General features: G+C 45.5%; 1 protein-coding gene across 2 annotated transcripts in view; it reads left to right on the top strand.

The window, feature by feature from the left end:
- The window catches only part of LAP3 (leucine aminopeptidase 3), a 238,053-nt gene that overhangs the window by 128,138 nt on the left and 90,841 nt on the right, over positions 1 to 19,074 (top strand). For both annotated transcript variants that reach the window (XM_078678427.1, XM_078678426.1), the window contains exon 6: positions 17,923 to 18,087. In XM_078678427.1, the coding sequence (XP_078534553.1) occupies positions 17,923 to 18,087 (165 nt within the window). The remainder of the gene's footprint in view (positions 1 to 17,922; positions 18,088 to 19,074) is intronic.

Genomic DNA, 19,074 nt, shown 5'->3' with positions numbered 1-19,074 from the left:
ATGAGTCACAATATTTTCACCGAAAGCATAATTCAAAACAACTTCAGCAATTGGCGCAAAACATTGGAATGCAGTGCAAATTTCAACTTTAATTCAGCGTTTGCACCACTCTTTATGCAAAACTCCATTGACATAATGCTGAGATTTTCAGAGGCCACAGAATAATTCTCTCACTCTAAACCACACACCGCAAGACAGCATAATCGCAATCTTCATAACAATCCTCATAAAACATGCAAGACATCTCTCTTCTCAAGGTGCCCTATTTATACCCATGCAGTGAAACGTCTGACAACACCCAATGCATCTCCAACAGCACCCTTTATGGCTGTTGTGACAATTACTTCCAGAATTGCCTAACAAAGTTAATTTTGGAGGTGCAAATTTTGATTTCGTTTTACACCAAATTTGCCCCAAATTGAAAAACCATCCTATGCTACCAAAATCTGATGGTGCTTTGCACTATTAAATAGCCGATTGAAAGGACGGGGACTGTGTGAGTCTCCAAGGACAAGCGTCCAAGCCAAATAAAGGAAACCATAAAGAAAACCTACACAAGACAAGATTCATAGTCCAAAGCACAAAGGTTTATTGGAAATGAACAATCATTACAGAAAGCAAAAGGGCAGTTGATTGGTCAATTCAAATCTGCATCCTAAGGATCTAAAGAAAGTATGAAATCAGCAAGAGGACCAACATTCGTTCTGCCCCAGGAGAATAGTGGAAACGCTCTCAATCAAAGTATAGTCAGACATTGAATTAGTAAACTGACATGGATTCTACTTGGTAGGAAAGCAAAGAAAGGTCTTGCCCACATCCCCAAAGTAGAACATTTTAAAGATTCAGAAAAGTAGAAGAACACACTCTTCACATGGTGTGAAGTCACACCACGGGTCGGACTAAAAAATGTTACTTGACAGAAACCAATCAACCTTACAGAAATGTAATTACGTAAACCAGCTTACTCTAGCAACGCTCCCAAAATAAATAAACAAGCATCCCATTTTAACTACATGCAGGAGGAAATTATATTGCACTACTAAACAATAAACTGATAAGATCATGAATAGGAGCACTATTAAAGCTGGAGGCAACAATCAGCCTTGAACATGTGCAATATTACAGAACATCTCTGACACGGCTTCCTTCTAAGCTCACAGTTGTTACAGCACAGAAAGCTTTACCACAAAATAAATCCCAGTTCGGCAACTTAATGAACCAAGAGACACTGTTGAGAGAAAAACATGCAAACAAAAAGGTTTCCAATGCATGTTAAAACAGTCCTGTCTTTAGCTGTCAATGTAGAACGTGAAAAGCCCTAAAACTTTAGTTGCGGCAATATTATTCTAACTTAAACACACATAAATAAACATCTAGAATTTTTGTAAATTTTTTATTTAGAATTTGCAGGAAAAAAAGAAGAGGAAAGGAAAAACTTATACAAGCGACAATTCCGCAGTATGCCCCCCACAGGGGTGCCGTAGGAAGCTCAATAAAAATAAAGGGGGGGAGGATGCAGAGGGAGGTAGCATAGCATGGCAAAAGGGATCAGTTCTCAAGTCCAACTCATGCCAAGGAATAATTCTCAGATCCGTTCATGGTCAAGTGACCGGCAATGGAAATAGCGCCATAGAAGGCTTAGAATTCCAACAGCCCCCACGGGCTATGCAGTGTTCCAACAGTTAACAAACCCACACACCCAACTGGTTCCCCCCCCCCATCCCCCACTCCCCCCTTTGGTGGTGGTGACAACACACTCATTCACTCAAACCCCCATAATCATATAGTCTGATTAAACCTGGAAAAGGTGGAGAGCACGGAATGTGGATGGGCAGACCGCAGACGGCAGGCCTCGTGACAGGAAGCGGACCAGGGGACCCCATCGGAAGAGGAAGTTTTTAAAATTGCCCAGGAAGATGTCCGCCATTCTCTCCATGCTCAGAAGTTTCCACATCCTCGCGTGCAATAGTCATGTAGCTGGGGCATTCGGTTTCTTCCAGGCTGCAGCCAACGTGAGCTTGGCAGCCCAAAGGCAGAGCCATAGGATACGTTTATCCGCTTTAGTTTGGTGTTCTAACATCGGATCTCGGAGCCCCAACAGAACAAGGGCCATCGATTCCGGGATCGGATATCCCAGGATCTCCTTGATGTGGGATAAAATTTCAGCCCAGAACGGGCGAATGATCGGGCAATCCCACCAAATGTGGCGGAAATACCCCAACATCCCACATCCCCTCCAACACCTGTCTGAAGAGGCTGGGAATATTCGATGGAGCTTGGACGGGTAATCGAACATGGTCTTTAAGTGGGCCTCCCTAAGATTCACCGAGTGGTTATGCGCCGTGATATCGCGCCAGAGGCTTTTCCATTCGTCTTCGGAAACGTCGCGGCCCAGAAGGGCCTCCCAGTGCTCCATGTAGCGGGGACGCGGAGAGACCGTAGTGGCCAGTAGTAGCCCATACAGGAAGGAAATCGCCCCCTTCATAGTGGAGGTGCGTAGAAGAAAGGCCTCAAATGGTGAAAGTGGTCTGGTAGCGGCATCTCCTATTCCCGCCGACGTCGCCCAGTGGATAAGCTGGTTGTGGCGGAAGCGTTCAGTGGCCGGTATCCCATAGTCACGCATGCAGTTGTGGAACGTGAGAGGCGCCGTTCCATGGAACAAGTGTGTGAGCGCTCTACAGCCTCCCTCTCTCCACAACCTGAAGGGTCCCTCCTGCATCGCCGGAGGGAAGGCCGGGTTGAAGTGAATGGGAGTAAAGGGAGACGGAAACGTGGTCCATTGTTCATCGCCGGTGACCGTATCCCACACCTTCAAAACCGTGCTAGTAGGGGTGCTAATGTAGGCATTCTTAGGCCTGTCTACCTTCGGTTTCCAGGCTAAGTCCCAGATCGACCTCCCAGCCACACTCCTATCCATATGTAGCCAGTGCTTCTCTGAGAGCTGCTGGGACCATTCCACCAGTACTCGTAGCTGCGCGGCTTTATAGTACAAGTGCATGTCGGGAAACCCCACTCCCCCCTCCTTCCGCGGTCGTCGCAGTGTCGTGAAGGAGAAGCGAGCCCGTCCACCCTGCCAGACAAATCTCAGCATAAGGTTTTGAGGCGCCGGAAAAAGTCCACCTGTATCGGGATAGGAAGGGCCTGAAAAAGATAAAGAAACTTAGGCAGAAGGACCATCTTAAGAGCATGGATCCTGCCAAGCCATGAGAGAAATTTCGGCTTCCACCGGTCCAGGTCCGCTCGTACCGCAGCTAGCATCGGGGGGAAGTTAGCCGAGAATAATGATCCTACGGAAGAAGTCAGCTGAACTCCCAGGTATAACAGAGAGGCAGACGCCCATGGCAACGCCGTGAGCAAGCGTACCCGCTCCGCGTCCGCTGGAGCGAGAGTCAGGTTCAGTATGTATGATTTGTCAAAGTTGACCTTGCACCCAGCCACCGCTTCGAATTCGGATAGCACCGTTTGAATATGCGGCAATGATTGAGCCGGATCCCCCGCTGACAACAGCACATCGTCTGCAAAGAGGGAAATTTTGTGCTGTTCACCCGTGAACGGAAGGCCCCTGATCTGTTCCCTCGCCCGTATCGCAAGCGCCAGAGGTTCGATACCCAAGGCAAAGAGGAGAGGGGAGAGAGGACACCCCTGCCTCGTTCCTCGTGAGTGAGGGAAACAGGCAGACCGATGCCCGTTGATCACCACCCTCAAGCTGGGGCTGCTGTAATTTGCCCGAATCATCGTTATGAACTGGTGCGAAAAGCCAAAGGCGGCCAGGGTGCGTAACAGGAACTCCCAGTCGACTAGATCAAAAGCTTTCTCCGCATCCAGCCCCACCAGTATTGCCGGGATGCGGAACCTGGTAGCCTTCTCTATCAGGTGGATCACCCGCCTCAAGTTATCATGTGTCTGCCGCCCCTTAATGAACCCAGACTGGTCCGGGTGGATGATGGCCGGCATCAGATCCTGGAGCCTGCGGGCAATGATAGAGGAGTACAATTTAGCATCTACATTGAGGAGTGCAATCGGGCGATACGGCGAGCATTTGGAAAGATCCTTCCCCGGCTTGGGAAGCACGGTTATCATGGCCTCGGCCATAGTCCCAGAAGTCTTCCCAGTGACTGCCATTTCATTGAAAAGGGAGACCAGATGATCACTCAATTCCGTCGCAAACGATTTGTAAAAGAGAGCAGTATAACCGCCCAGGCCCGGCGCCTTGTGAAGCTTCAGAGCCTTAATAGCCTCCAACACCTCTGGTCTGGAAATGGGGGCCGCCAAGAGCTCATTCCACTCTCTAGAGACCTGCGGCATGGGGAGGCCTGCCAGGAACTCGTCCTGGGCGCCCTGATCTAAAGAGTCGCCCTTGTAAAGAGCAGCATAGAATCGGCCAAAGGCGTCCGCCTTATCCTCGTCCCAGTGCTGCAAGGATCCCCCAGAGTCCTGGATCCCTCCAATGTATTCCTTCTCCCTCCTTTCTCGGAGCTGACGGGCCAAGTGCCTTCCCACCTTGTTCCCCTGTGAGTACGATACTCGCCGCAGCCGCAGGAGGGCGAACTCAGCTCGATTGGTGTAATGAGCCTTTAATTTTCCCCGGACAGCCGTTAGAGGTCGGAGGGTTACCCGAGATGGGTTCGACTTGTGCGCCTGTTCCAAGACGGCAAGTTCTGCCTCCAGATCTTCCCGTTCCCTCCTCCGCAATTTATTGAGGTTTGCATTGAGGCCTATGCAAGTGCCCCTCAGAGAGGCTTTGCAAGCGTCCCATGTATTGAACACTGACGTGTCCGACGCCGGGTTAAGAGTCAGGAATTCCCTGATAGCCTTCCGTAGCTCCTTACATGAGGTATCGTCCCTGATAAGCGCAGCAGGAAAGTACCATTCCGCATGCCATCTCCCTTCACCGACCAGTGCAGCACGAGGACCAGTAAGCTATGATCTGATATGGAGAGCGGAAAAACCCTGGAATCACGGACATCACCCCGGAGGGCTTGGCTCAAAAAGATATGGTCTATGCGGGAATAGGACTGGTGGACGTGGGAAAAGAAGGTGTAATCTCGGGCCTGAGGGTGCATGGAGCGCCAGCCGTCAATCAATCCCAAATAGCCCACCTGGCATTTCGTTTCGGCGGAAAAGACACCGGAGTCTGCCCTCTGAGCGCGGGAGCTATCTAAGTCTTTGTCCCAGACCATGTTGAAATCACCCAATAAGAACAAAAGCCCCTCAACAAATTCCCCCACTTTATCCAACAGGCACTGGAGAAAGCCATTCTGCTGAGCATTGGGAACATACACCACCACAAACGTGCATAATCGACCGTATAACAACCCCTTAACCATCAACCAGCGACCCTCCTTATCACAACACACCCCCACAGGTTGGAAGTGGAGGGATGGCCGAAAGAGAAGAGCCACCCCCCTGTGCTTGGTAGAGGCAGAAGACCTGTAGATGAGGGGAAAATGTTTGTGTCGGAGCCGGAGCTCATCCCTGCGCGCCAGATGGGTCTCCTGGAGACCCACCACATCTAAGTGATGGTCCGACAAGTATTTCCAGAGCTTTTGGCGTTTCTGCGGGGAGTTGAGACCCTTCACATTCCACGTGCCGATGCTAAGAGGCATGAGGAATCATCAGGCTCCACCGCATTGCTTTCGTAATGTCAACATATCCTCGCCCCATCTCCGCCACACACAGACCGACTGCCCCTCTTGTCCCCGCCCCCTTCTGCGCGGACTCTACCAACTCCTCCCCCCTCCTCCCCCCTCCACTCCCCTCTCCCGCCCCAGGCCCCATGAACTCCAAAGCTCCGGCCCCACAGCAGTAACAGGGAGTACCTAGTCAAGGTATAACACCTTAGGTGACATCCGTTCAAGTACTCGGTATACAAATGCCCATGGAACGCTCCTCCTCGGGAAACCAGACTCGCAGCAAGCATCCATCGGTCACCACCACCATCCATCCCACCCCCCCCCCCCCAATCCCCAACTACCCCCCCCTCCCTCCTGTCCCCCCCCCCAAACCCCCCTCCCAACAAACAAGCAAACCATAACAATACACTCAACAGTCCCAGAGGATAGTAGTCCGAAGAGACCTCCTCTGGATGGGGTCGGGAAACCACTGATGGGTCCCTCGGGGCCACGGTCCGGGGTGTCTTCTTGAAAAGTACAAATATACCCACGGTACCTGAGTTCACCTGCCCCTCCGGCGCCATCGGCCATCGACCCAAGGATTAGGCCGCTCCGGAGCTCTGCTAAACATCTAGAATTTAATTAATAAATCTGCGGTTACACATATCTTGTCTGACTCCCACCAAGTTTGGCGAGCTGATATTTGCCAAATCTTCCTACTCTTATTCCTTAGGCTGTTCAGGTCACCTTTAAAAGAAAGAAGAAAAACAAAAAAAGCGAACATAACCCCTTTTGCTTCCTCCTAGCTTCTGCACACCAGTGTTTTCCTTCCAGCCATCCGACAAAATGCAGAATTGTGTAGTAATCTGCAAGCAGCCATTTGTGTCTGGCTGGTATTTCACTGTATAATTTTACCCAAAAAACGTGCAGAACACCATAATTTCCCACTTTCATGGCACCAAGTAACAATCCCTCTCAGCTCTCCTTCCCATACTACCTGGCCCCCACCTCGACTTGTAAGCACAAAGTCCATGTTGGCAGTATATTGGATTCCCATCTTTCCCGGGGGGAAATGCCAGCCATTTACTTGTGCTTTATGATTCAGTAAGGACAGGGATGTTATTCTTCAACATACATTTATGTAAAACCCCTCTGTATTCATTTCTAGAATGGCTGCTTTTCTGTCACTGTTGACTTTAATTATGAGTCAGAGATCATTAAGTTATCTCTAGGACACATTTAAAAAAATGTTTCTTCTGCATTTGCTGATTTAACTATGTACTGATGAGGAGAAAAAATACTGATTTTAGGTCATTTCCATATTTATTGTACCAGCTACAGTAAAATACTGATCATTCCAATAAAAAAAAAATGGCAGGTGGCAACCCAGGCCTGAGTTTAATCATCTTAACTATATCTGCTGAAACATTGTCCACCCCCTGAACATCTGCTAACTCATGGCCTTGTTTTCCAAAACAAAGTAATGCCAAAATATCCAATTCAGCCTGCTCTGATCTGCCAACACCATAATACCAGGCTCAGTGAGTGTCCGGACTTAGAAGATGGTTCTGTTTTGCGCAAATGCTTTCAATTAATGTAGTACCTTCGCTCGGTATGCCTCACTTAACATACTTGCCAGCATTCTCTGGCCCAAACACTGAGGCGTCTCCAGAAGTGATCTGTAAGGGGGCACATAAGGTGGTACAGATGAAACTGTTGAGGCCACCCACAATGAGCAATCATGAAGGTTGTGCATGTGTGTGTATATGTATGTATGTATGTATATATTACCTACTGGCGGTCGCCACTAGGTAGTTATAGTTAGGACCTAGTTTCCATAGGAAATGCGTTTTTTGATTTGCTAATAACTTTGGCGTCGTTTGACGAATCTTCGCGAAATTCCCCCCAAAAAGGTCTAGTCAGGTCAACTCCTATCCTGAAATGTTGGGGATGATTCGTCAAGCGGGGGCTGAGAAAAAAGGGGAGTCCCAAAAAGTGTTTTCTCCATGTTAATTTCCATAGGAAACTTTAGCCAAGGCTACAGCCGGAACTGCTGAACGTAATTACACCAAATTTGGCAAAAAGGTAGCGCGTGGTTCAGAAAGCAACCTTTTTTTTAAATGGTGTAAATCCGTTCATTAGTTGCTGAGAAATTAAAAAAATAAAAGTTTTGATATCTAGGGGCGCGGTGGGCTCCCGACCACGAGCTTCATTCTAATTGGCTGCCAACACTCCAAACCAGGAAGTGTTGGCAGCCACCTTGTGACTCGGTATAACAAATCACAAGAAAACAGTGAAACACAGTGAAAAAACAAGAAAAGGGGGCAGGGTAGAAACACCCTGATCCCCTAGGCCTGCTCAGGGGGTCCCACAAGGACACCCAGGGCCAAAAAAAACATTTTGTTTAAACAATTGGTAGAATTTGCGCTGGGGTTGAGAATCCGCTCGAGAGAAAAAAAATGATGAAGGCACTAACACATGCACTGCTACAATCCACTGGGCACTACCCATGCAGTCCAGCCATTTCCCGGTCACTGCCTATGCACTCCTCCAATCACCCATTCACCACATGTACTTTTCCAATCAGTCCGCCAAAATCCAATCACTCATAAATTCACCATGCTCTCTCCTTGCAGTACTCTCATCATCCAGTCAGTACCCATGTACTTATCCAATCACTCCACCAAAACCCAAGCACTTATAAATTCACCATATACTCTCTTTGCAGCACTCTAATCATCCTAGCACTACCCATGCACGCATGCAATGACCCTGGCACTAACTCATGCACTGCTACAATCCCCTGAACACTACCCATGCAGTCCAGCTATTGCTCTGTCACTACCCATGCACTCCTACAATCACCCACCCAGCACCATGTACATATGCAATGGCCCAGGTACTAAAACATGCACTGCTACAATCCCCTGAGCACTTCCCATGCAGACCTCTAACCACCTACACACTACTTATTCTCTCCTCCAATTACGCAGGTAGTACCCATGCACTCCAGAAATCCCTCTGTCACTACCTATGCACTCCTCCAATCACCCATCCAGCATCATGTACTTCTCCCGTATTAGGGGTGTCTTTCATAGATTCACATGCTTGAATATTCCCCGTCGTCGAAGTGGGAGTACCACGGTACATAGAATAGCAGTAATATATGCATATATACATGAAAATTACCATAAATACATATATACATACATAAAATGCAGTAAAATATCTAAAGTTTAAAAGTACCATAGAACAGAATAGGCTCATAGAAAGCCTAAGGGAGAACTCACTTTAGTAGCATATCAGTGTCATTATGTATTGGTCCACATTCTAGCCAATCAGGCTGTAGCTCCCTCTAGAACCTTCTCCTCAGAAGCCCAAGTCCTCAGATTTTCTACCGCACGTCGTGTGAAGGGAGTCTCCCTGAGCTCTGCTCAGTTTTTTCTTCTCAAATGTCTTCAAGGAAATCTTTGTTCAAACCATGTCCATCATGTGGAAAATTGCGTCTCTTTCATGAAGATCCTCACAGTAAATGTATTTACTGTCTCTACCCGGACCATGAAGTGAAGAACTGTAAGTACTGCCGTACTTTTCCACCTAAAACATTAAGGGACAGAGAGGCCCATCTCCTTCTGAAGACAACTGACACTGTGGTCTCGGAGGTTGAGTGTCTCTTCTTTCCAGTCTAAGACCTCTCAGAAGCGTGGGTCGGAGACGGAGATGCCTTCTCCTTTTCTTAAGAAAAGTAGACTTGTGGAAATCTCTAAGGATGTCTCCCCACAGGATTTGCCTCCAATTACGCCTACGGGACCTGGCTCTCTGGCGTCACTGTCCAATGCCATGCCATCTTCCTCAAAAACGGGCACTGGCTCGTCGACGGGCTCGTCGACGCGTCCATCGACGACAACGAAATCCGTCGACGACATGTTCAATGTCTTCGAGAACTAAGTTGACGACGTCCACCTCGTCGACGACGACCCATGAGGTGAGACCCATTACCTCTATCTTAAAGATCTCGTTGACGACTGTCAAATCAACACCGTCGACGAAGAAGCCACCGTCGACGTGTCATTCGTCGACGCGCACCTCGTCGTCGACCAAGATTACAGCATCGTCGACGGGCCGCCGTCCGTCGACGGGAACCTCACCGTCGATGACGACTTCGTCGATGGTTGCCATCCCGTCGACGGCCCAACCTTCATCGACTGGACCATCTTCGTCCACGAGCAAGGCTCTACCCTCGTCGACGACGTCGTCGACGGCGAAAAAATCTTCGGCGACGAAGGCTAAATCACATCCGTCTACAGTTACGGATTCTTTGTCCGTGGACACGGCACAAACGCCTCAACCTGCTTTTGGATCTTCCGTCACCACGTCGACGGGCTCGTCGACGTTGCACCATCCTTTAGCCACAGCTACCACCTTCACAGTGGTCACTGCTTCCACGCTTAGAAGGGTGCCTCTTATACAGTTGAGTCCTATAAAGAGTGGTTCTACTCTTCCTGACCAATTGTTTCAGTCTGCGGAGGAGGACTCCAATGATGGTTCAGAGGTGGAGAATGTCTTTAGACAAGCGTCTAGCCCATCCGAGCTAAACATCAAGTGCCAAGATTATGATGACGAGGAGGAAGAGAACAACGAAGATGGGGCAGATCTATTTCCTGTAGACAATTCAGAGCCACCTATGGCGGAACAGACGACACAGATACCACTGTCTTTGGTAATGAATCTGCAGCACATGCTGGACGATTATAATCGCAGATTCCCACCATCTAGGCCTGTTTCTCCAGAACCGCAACCTCCTCCACAGCCTCAAATTCCTGCACCAGTTCCACCCAGGTCACCAGTGCGTACCCAGCAGGATACGGATAATGAGGATCAAGACCCTCACAACACAGATCAGAATGATGATGATGATGATAACGGCCTTCAAGAGTGGGACGATTACAGGGCTCAAACACCTTCAACCCCACCAACGTCGCCATTAGCTTCGCCTCCTGTGGACATTGGCAGTTTTCATAATTTAATAACACCACCAGCATGCACTACCTAAACAAGCAGCGCGGCAGGAGGTCCCTTCTGCTTTCCCGACAAGCACAGGAAATATGGGATTGGGTAATTCATCATCAAGTTCATCTTACAGCCATCCTTGTGCCGGGTGTTTCCAATGTTCTGGCAGACTCACTCAGCAGATCTCTCTCGGACAATCACGAGTGGGAACTCACCCAACCAACTCTCGAGTTCATTTTCCATCAGTGGGGTCAGCCGCAGATGGATCTCTTTGCGACTGCCTCAAACAGGAAATGCCAACGCTTTGCAAGTCGTCAAATGCATTTTCGATCAACTGGTCGAACGAATTCATCTACGCTTTCCCTCCACATCCTCTAATTCCACGCCTGTTGCACAGAATGAGGTTTCAACCCTGCCATGTCATCCTGATCGCCCCCAAGTGGCCGCGGCGCCCATGGTTCTCGGACCTTCTTTTGTTTTCCCAGAACGACCCAATATCGCTTCATCCTCTGCCTCACCTCCTCACAATGAAGCAAGGGCAGATTTGCCAACCAGATCCGGCATATCTCCAGCTCCATGCCTGGAACCTGAACACAATGAATTTGCACGTCTAACCATCGACGCAGATTGCAGGGAGGTGTTGGCGTACGCTCGCGCTCCATCCAGCATTACAACCTATCAGCTGAATTGGAAGCGTTTCTGTGTCTGGTGCCACACCAAAGCTTTGGATCCAATGACCGCCAAACCGGAACAGATCCTGCCTGTTTTCCTGTCTCTTGCAAAGTCAGGACTTTCTCACTCCACTCTTAAGGTGTTTCTGGCAGCGCTTTCCCGCTTCCTTCATGAAGGTTCCTCATCACTGTATTCTTCTAGAGTCATCCAACAGTTTTTCAAAGGCCTCTTCCGGATCTTTCCACCCATTCGTCGCCCTCCACCTGCTTGGCGCCTAAATCTGGTTTTGTCTCAACTCCTCCTACCTCCTTTCGAGCCCATCCACTCAGCAAGCTTAAAATTCCTCACGTGGAAAGTTGCTCTGCTGCTCGCCTTGACATCATCTAGGCGTGTTAGTGACATCCAGGCATTCACAATTCAGCCTCCTTTTCTCCAGTTCTCCAATGAGGCTGTTACGCTACGTACTAATCCAACATTTATCCCAAAAGTTCCCAGTGATTTCCATCTCAATGAACCTGTTATTCTAAAGACTTTCTTTCCTGATCCACAAACTCCTGCTGAACGTTCATTACATTCGTTGGATGTGAAACGCTGTCTCAAGTTTTACATTCAGCGTACTGCACCATTCAGGAAATCAGACCAACTATTCGTGGCCTATGGCCCGATCTGCAAAGGACAACCTGTTACCAAACAGACTATTACTAGGTGGATTTCTTTTACCATTACTTTTTGTCATCAACGGGCTGGGAAGCCCCTTCCTGCTCCAGTACGAGCTCATTCAACTAGAGCTGTGTCAACTTCTACTGCCCTCTTTGCGGGGGTACCTCTACGGCACATGTTCAGAGCTGCTACGTGGTCGAGCAGCCATACTTTTACGAAGCACTATTGTCTGCAATCAACAGACGCCGCAGATGCGGCAGTGGGACAAGCGGTGCTGCGGAATCTTTTCCAATAAAGGGGAGCCTCTGTTGCACCCGCCTCCAGTCAGAAAGGTATTTTCTCTTAAATTTTAATGTATTACATATTAAATGATATGTTCTTGTATACTTGGAGTTTTCGGTTACCTTTATGACTTATATGATGATTTACTGCTTTCTACTCTTATTCAAGCATGTGAATCTATGAAAGACAGCCCTAATTCTGGAGAAGAACATAAGTTACTTACCTGTAAACTGTGGTTCTCCAGTATTGGTGTCTTTCATAGATTCACTTGCGACCCTCCCATCCTCCCCTCAGAGGCTCTTTTCTCCTCAGGCACTTTGGTTACTTGGTGCTACGAAAATCTAAGGACTTGGGCTTCTGGGGAGAAGGTTCTAGAGGGAGCTACAGCCTGATTGGCTAGAATGTGGACCAATACATAATGACACTGATATGTTACTAAAGTGAGGTCTCTCTTAGGCTTTCCATGAGCCTATTCTGTTCTATGGTACTTTTAAACTTTAGATATTTTACTGCATTTTATGTATGTATATATGTAAATATGGTATTTTTCATGTATATATGCATATATTACTGCTATTCTATGTACCGTGGGACTCCCACTTCGACGACGGGGAATATTCAAGCATGTGAATCTATGAAAGACACCAATACTGGAGAACCACAGTTTACAGGTAAGTAACTTATGTTCTTATCCAATCAGTCCGCAAAAACCCAAGCAGTTATAAAATCACCATGCACTGTCTTTGCAACACTCTAATGATCCAGTCACTACCCATGTAATCCTGCAATGACACAGGCACTAACACATGCATTGCTACAATCCCCTGAGCACTACTGATGCAGTCCAGCCATCTCCTTGTCACTACCCATGCACTCCTCCAATCACCCAGCCAGCACCATGTACTTATCCAATCACTACGCCAAAACCCAAGGACTTATAAATTCACCATGCACTCTCCTTGCAGTACTCTAATCATCCAGTCAGTCAGTACCCATGTACTCATTCAATGACCCAGGCACTAACTCATGGCATATACAGAGGAGGTCATGCTAATCGCAGGAGTACCCCAACGCATAGTGTTCCCTAGTGTATGTAGGTGTTTTCACTGTATTCTAAGTGTCTGTTAGCATAGCACTGGCTCTAGGCCTGGTTAGTGAGAGTCAGTTGCCACCTATACCCGTCAGCAAAATGTTGGGGGCACAGGAGGACTTTCTGCTCCTCTGTTGGTTCTTTCTGCACATCTCTTGCTTCTTCCTGCACTTTTCTTTGTCTTTCTGGACTTCTGTTGCCTCTTTCTGCATTTGTCTTGCTTCTTTCTGCGCTTTTATTCCTCTTTCTTCACATGTCCTACCTTTGTAGGCATGGTTATAGATTAGCATTTAAAAAAAACTTTGAAATTCACTGAAAAAAACCATAGGTTTCAGGGACGTTCTAGTTCGAAATTTGCATTTAAAAAAACGTAGGAATTCACTGAAAAAAACACAGGTTTCAGGGACGTTATAGTTAGTTGGACTTTTCACTTGTACAAAATCGGAGAAATTCTGCCATTATAGTTAGTTTGGCTAACTATAACTCGCACCCCCGCAATGCACTGCTGATGACGTCACATATTACATCATTCATGACATGGTCCGTGACATCACTGATGACAACATCCACGTGATAATCTGATGCCCCTCCTTATACCATAATATAACCTTTGGTACACCCACTCTAAAATACAGACCATTTTCGAAACCATAGACACACCAATACCAGTTAGTACATACCCACTCACTAATTCCTAGGTCTACACACACATCCACCCATACAGTCACTCCTACATGCAGTCAACCATCAATACAGCTTTATCATATGCACTCACATATCTATACAGACACTCGCACACTGCCACTCATCCATAGTTACTCAAACACCTAGTCAGTCATGCAAAGAATCAATCGCACTCCCATTTACTCACCTATACAGTTATATACACATACCACCTCACTTATTCAAACATATACTTACACTGATACAAGCACACACAGATCCATGCAGCCACTCTCACAATCACTCACTCTCACATATAGTCATGTATACACTCCGACACTCAAATATACTGCTTTTCACATATGCAGTTACTCACACATGTACCAGTGGGGCATCCATTCACTCACCAAAACACCCATGCACACACTCACCCAACCATACAGCCCTTCACAGATGCACTCTTGAACCCATACACCAAGTGAATCATCCACTCACACATTTATGCACAGTCACACAACCCCACTCACCCACCCAGACACTCAGGCACCCATACAGATACTCAGACAACCAATCAATAACCCTTATAGATCCTCATTTGGCTACTCACCAACCCATGCAACCGCTTACACACCAGCTGGCAAACTAAACTGTGTGAATGTCATCAGTGATGTCATTTGAGATGTGGGTGCGCAAGTTATCGTTAGCTGAACTAACTATAACTGGCAAATTTATTTGGTTTTGTACGAGTGAAATGTCCAATTAACTATAACGTCCCTGAAACCTGTGGTTTATTTTCAGTGAATTTGTATGGTTTTTTCAATGCTAATTTCTCACTATAACGTCAATGAAACCTATGGTTTTCTCAGTGTGTATATATATATATATATATATATATATATATATATATATATATATATATATATATATATATATATATATATATATATTTGTGTATGTCTCTGTGAAGCTAAGCATGTATAGATGGGTCAATATTTCCACAGAGAGCTTTTTTAGTTTCGCATATAACTTTTGTGCCATTCAACAAATCTTTATAAAACTTTCCACAACGCAACCATCTACATCAGCGCCTTCCTAGAAAGTTATGGAGTGATCCGTCAGTTGGGGGCCAAAAGAAATTGGGAGTCCAAAAATGTTGATTTCCCACGTTAATTCACATAGAAAACATTTAAAGTACCTATCAAAAGAAACGCTGAACAGACTTACACCAAAATTCGCAGAAGGTTACAACATTACGCAGGAAGCGTGCTTTTTGTGATTTCGTATAAATCATTTCAGCCGTTTTCGAGAAATTTGCATTTGAAAAAGTGCTTGAGGAGTCATGAAGGGGTTAAAAAATGGTTACATCTGGATTGTTTGTGCATAGATATACTCTGATTGGGCAATTTAAAGGGGACCGGTCAATCTTGACTGGCTGACCATAACCTGACCAATATGTTGTGGCAGCCGCTTGAGAACTCAAGGACATGATCTCTGTAACGTGCAAAAAAAGTGCAAAAAAATGTAGGTGGCAGGTTGAACCTATCCTGGTCCTAAGAGGCATGTGGCAGGTTTTCAAAGGGGCCCCACTTGAATGACTGGCCATAAAAGGAACACATATAAAGGGTGATGAAAGATTTGAATCCCAATATAAATCATTTGTTGGTGGTACCATGCTAATTTTAGCAATTGTGGTGTGTTTCAAGGTGGTTTTACCATGTGAAAAATGCTGATCCTCTGCTGTGATTTGATAAACAATGAAAGAAACTGTTGTCTCATTATTTTCACATAGAGGTTATGAAAAGTGCTCCAGAAGCTAAAATGATAGCACAATTTATACAAGTACACACTATCTTCCTTCGTCATGAAAGAATAAAGTCGGATTTTCTGAGTAAAACGTGGACTTCCAACATAGGTTGCAGCTGTCACTTGATTCCCCAGTGTTCTACTGCAGCCACAGACTCATTTCCTACCAGTTCTGGAATGCCTTACTCATTCGTTTCAGTTCAACATTCTGACATGCAGAGTGAGACATACTTCCAGCAGCAGTTTATCAGTTAACTCCCTAGTAATCAACTACAGTTTCCCATAGTATCCTAATGAACAACTAAAGTGTATTCTGTATATATGACAAAAGTGTAGCATACCTGAAGCTGTCCTAATGGAATTAAAACTGTAAAACATAAAGCATTTTCTTCAAAAATTACCATAATAAGGGGCTTCTTTTTGTTGTTGAAATCATGGCTAGTACTCTAGAAAGCTAAACGGAGGACACATTTTCTAGACGTTGTTAGAGTGAGAGAGAGAGAGAGAGTCACTGTAAAAACCAAAGTGACATTATAGTTAGTTTAGCTAATAAGATCTTAGCTCAAATTATCTTATTTTTTATTAACTCTAAAAATTCACTGAAAAAGCCAAAGGCTAAAGTGATGTTTTATTTATGTGTTAAATAAGGTAAAAATGTATGCTACAAAAATCTATGGAGTTAACTATTACGTGCCCACTTGTCATGCACTGCATATGATATAACATATTACATCACTCATCACTTGTTAAATGACATCTTTGATTACTTAACTGATGCCATTGCAGATGACATCAATGTAATTAACGTTAAATGGTAATTACAGTAAGTTAATTAGAATGGTGGGCTCTTCAAAAAAGGTTCCCCATCAGGGACCCTGCAGGCAGGCATGGCACAGACCCCCTGCTTGAGAAGTTGCTTTGAAGTACACAAGCAGGAGTCTGAAAAATGTTTTACCTTAATGCAGTTAGTGTTATGATGAATACATTTCCAAGCCTCTCAAAGTACTTTAAAAAAATAACTGCTTTTTAGTTTTTTTTTCTGTCCATGAAGCAGCAGATCAGCTCCAAATCTGCGATGTATGTAAAAAAAGATACAATTCCCACATTTGGCTTTCTGTGTAGGACTTTCACCCAATTTTAGTTGCCACTGCTGCCCATGAGCTCACCCGCTTCCCCAACCTGCCCATAGAAACTAATTATTGCCACATGTTGTATCCGAATAGCAGCAGGAAATAAAGCACTTATCTCACTTTGAAGTGTTGCTGTATCTCACAAGCCGCAGCGAGCGACCTCTCACCAGCTTCTCTGAGACAATTATTTCATCCAGGATCATACGGGGACAAAAAATAGACCCGGGCACCAAAATAAAAGTGTCTCCTGTTAGTGAACTCCATAGCTAAACAAGCATTAAAAATGCAATAGGTTTCGCCCTTTATTAAGTTAAAGCCATTTGCTAATGGTATTATATAGCAAAGCAAATGACTTTAACTTAATTAAAGGCGAGACCGATTGCATTTTTAATGCTTGTTATCAGAGGTGGGCAAGCCAATGAAGGCTCCACCCGGGCCCAAGGGAAATACTTGGCTCTGGTGCAGCTCGAGGTACACTTTAGCCTTCAAACCCAAAACAAAACACTGTATGGTTCTTCTGACTGCCACCTTAATCTCTAGCCTCATGGACCAAGACTTAGAAAATCGGTAGGAATCACTAAAGTAATATCCTACCTCTTAAATCAATTAGAATTGTTATGTATGACTTTATCAATCACTTCCAGTCACCTGCTTTGCTCCCTCCGCCTCTGAGGTCTTCGTCCTCACATCCATTTCCGGCTATTTTCTTACTCACCTTCCGGTTATTCTCTCCTCACCTTCATCATCTTGTGAACTGTAATGTGTCTCATAACAACTAGGTCTTTTTCAGTCTAGCTTTGTGAGTCATGATTTTCATTTCTGCCAGTAATGATGTTGTCTTTCAGGAGTCCTTGGCTTGGGGGGGGGTTCTTTGCTCGCTTAGTGCATTGTGATATTTTTGTTAATATCTTTGCACCTATTTATGTACTAACAAATAGTTAAAAGCTGATGTTTGTTGCATCAAGATTCTGCTGACGCTGCTGTGTCCTTGTTTTTACAGCTCCAGCACTGAAGAATGGCTGAAAGGAGTTATGTACGCAGAGGGTCAAAACCTGGCAAGATATCTGATGGAAGCGCCTGCCAACCATTTAACGCCTACAAAATTTGGAGAAGTGGTTGAAGAAAGGCTCCGGGCAGTTAACAGCAATGTAAAAGTTCATATAAGGTAGGTTTCAGTTGTTTGCATTAGTTATTGACTTCCGTTAGGGTTGAATAGGTTTTAAAAGACATGAAATTAAGTACATTGCATGTCACTGAGGAGGTGCGTGACTTGTGTAATGTTGAGACAATGTGTGCTAGGACTCTTGCGGTTCTGGGCAGACTCATTAGAGGAAGTACGTAACTGGTTGGAGATGGTAAGGTGTGGTTATTAACGGTTATGACGTTATCAAAGAGCAGAGTGATATTGTATGCTGACGAATAAAACATTCAATCCAGAGCTCTGTGTGTGGCTTATTGATTTGCATGCTCCTGGGCTGCGGAGGACACTGCAACTTGCATTGCACCATAACAAATACATTATCCCGCATACTGCATGTGGCCTCTTGCATAATCCTGATCCATACATCATTTCCTGTTCCCATTGATGCAAACTAGATATATACATTAAGAGTATGGATTTTGCATTGTGAATATAAAAAGTGCAGTCTTCAATTGGTGCCAAACTTATATAATGAATTCAATGTAAGGTGCGTTCAAAATTATTAGTAATAAGCAGACTGACTCCTGCTCTCCTGTGTTCAACTCCAGCTGGTCGCTAAATTAAGAGCCTTCAATAAATAACCCCTGATCTAATGTGTGTTGTGCGCTCCGAATGCTAGGTCAGATTTGAAACAAGCATTTGCAATGCAATTGATCTCACATTTGTGAAAGTTAGAGCTATTGGCGTTGTAAATGATGTTTTTTACTTTTTTTTTGTTTGCAGTGGAGTGATTATTTTGTATGTTTTTCTTGAGTAGACTTTGTACTAGATAAAACGTGACAGAATGAGTTGAGTATAATTTAATTTGTTGACTGTATTTTAAAAGTGCCAGCCTGGGCTCTGGCAAGGATGCAAAGGTGTCTGTGAGCGAATCATCCTCATTTTTACGAGCAATGTGCAAGGGAGGGCGAATAAAGTTATGAGCAGTGTTTGGCAAAATAATGCTTTTTG

Source organism: Lissotriton helveticus, chromosome 2_2 (genome assembly GCF_964261635.1).
Source record: "Lissotriton helveticus chromosome 2_2, aLisHel1.1, whole genome shotgun sequence".
Classification (NCBI taxonomy): Eukaryota; Metazoa; Chordata; class Amphibia; order Caudata; family Salamandridae; genus Lissotriton; species Lissotriton helveticus.
This window is presented reverse-complemented; position numbering and strand designations above follow the sequence as displayed.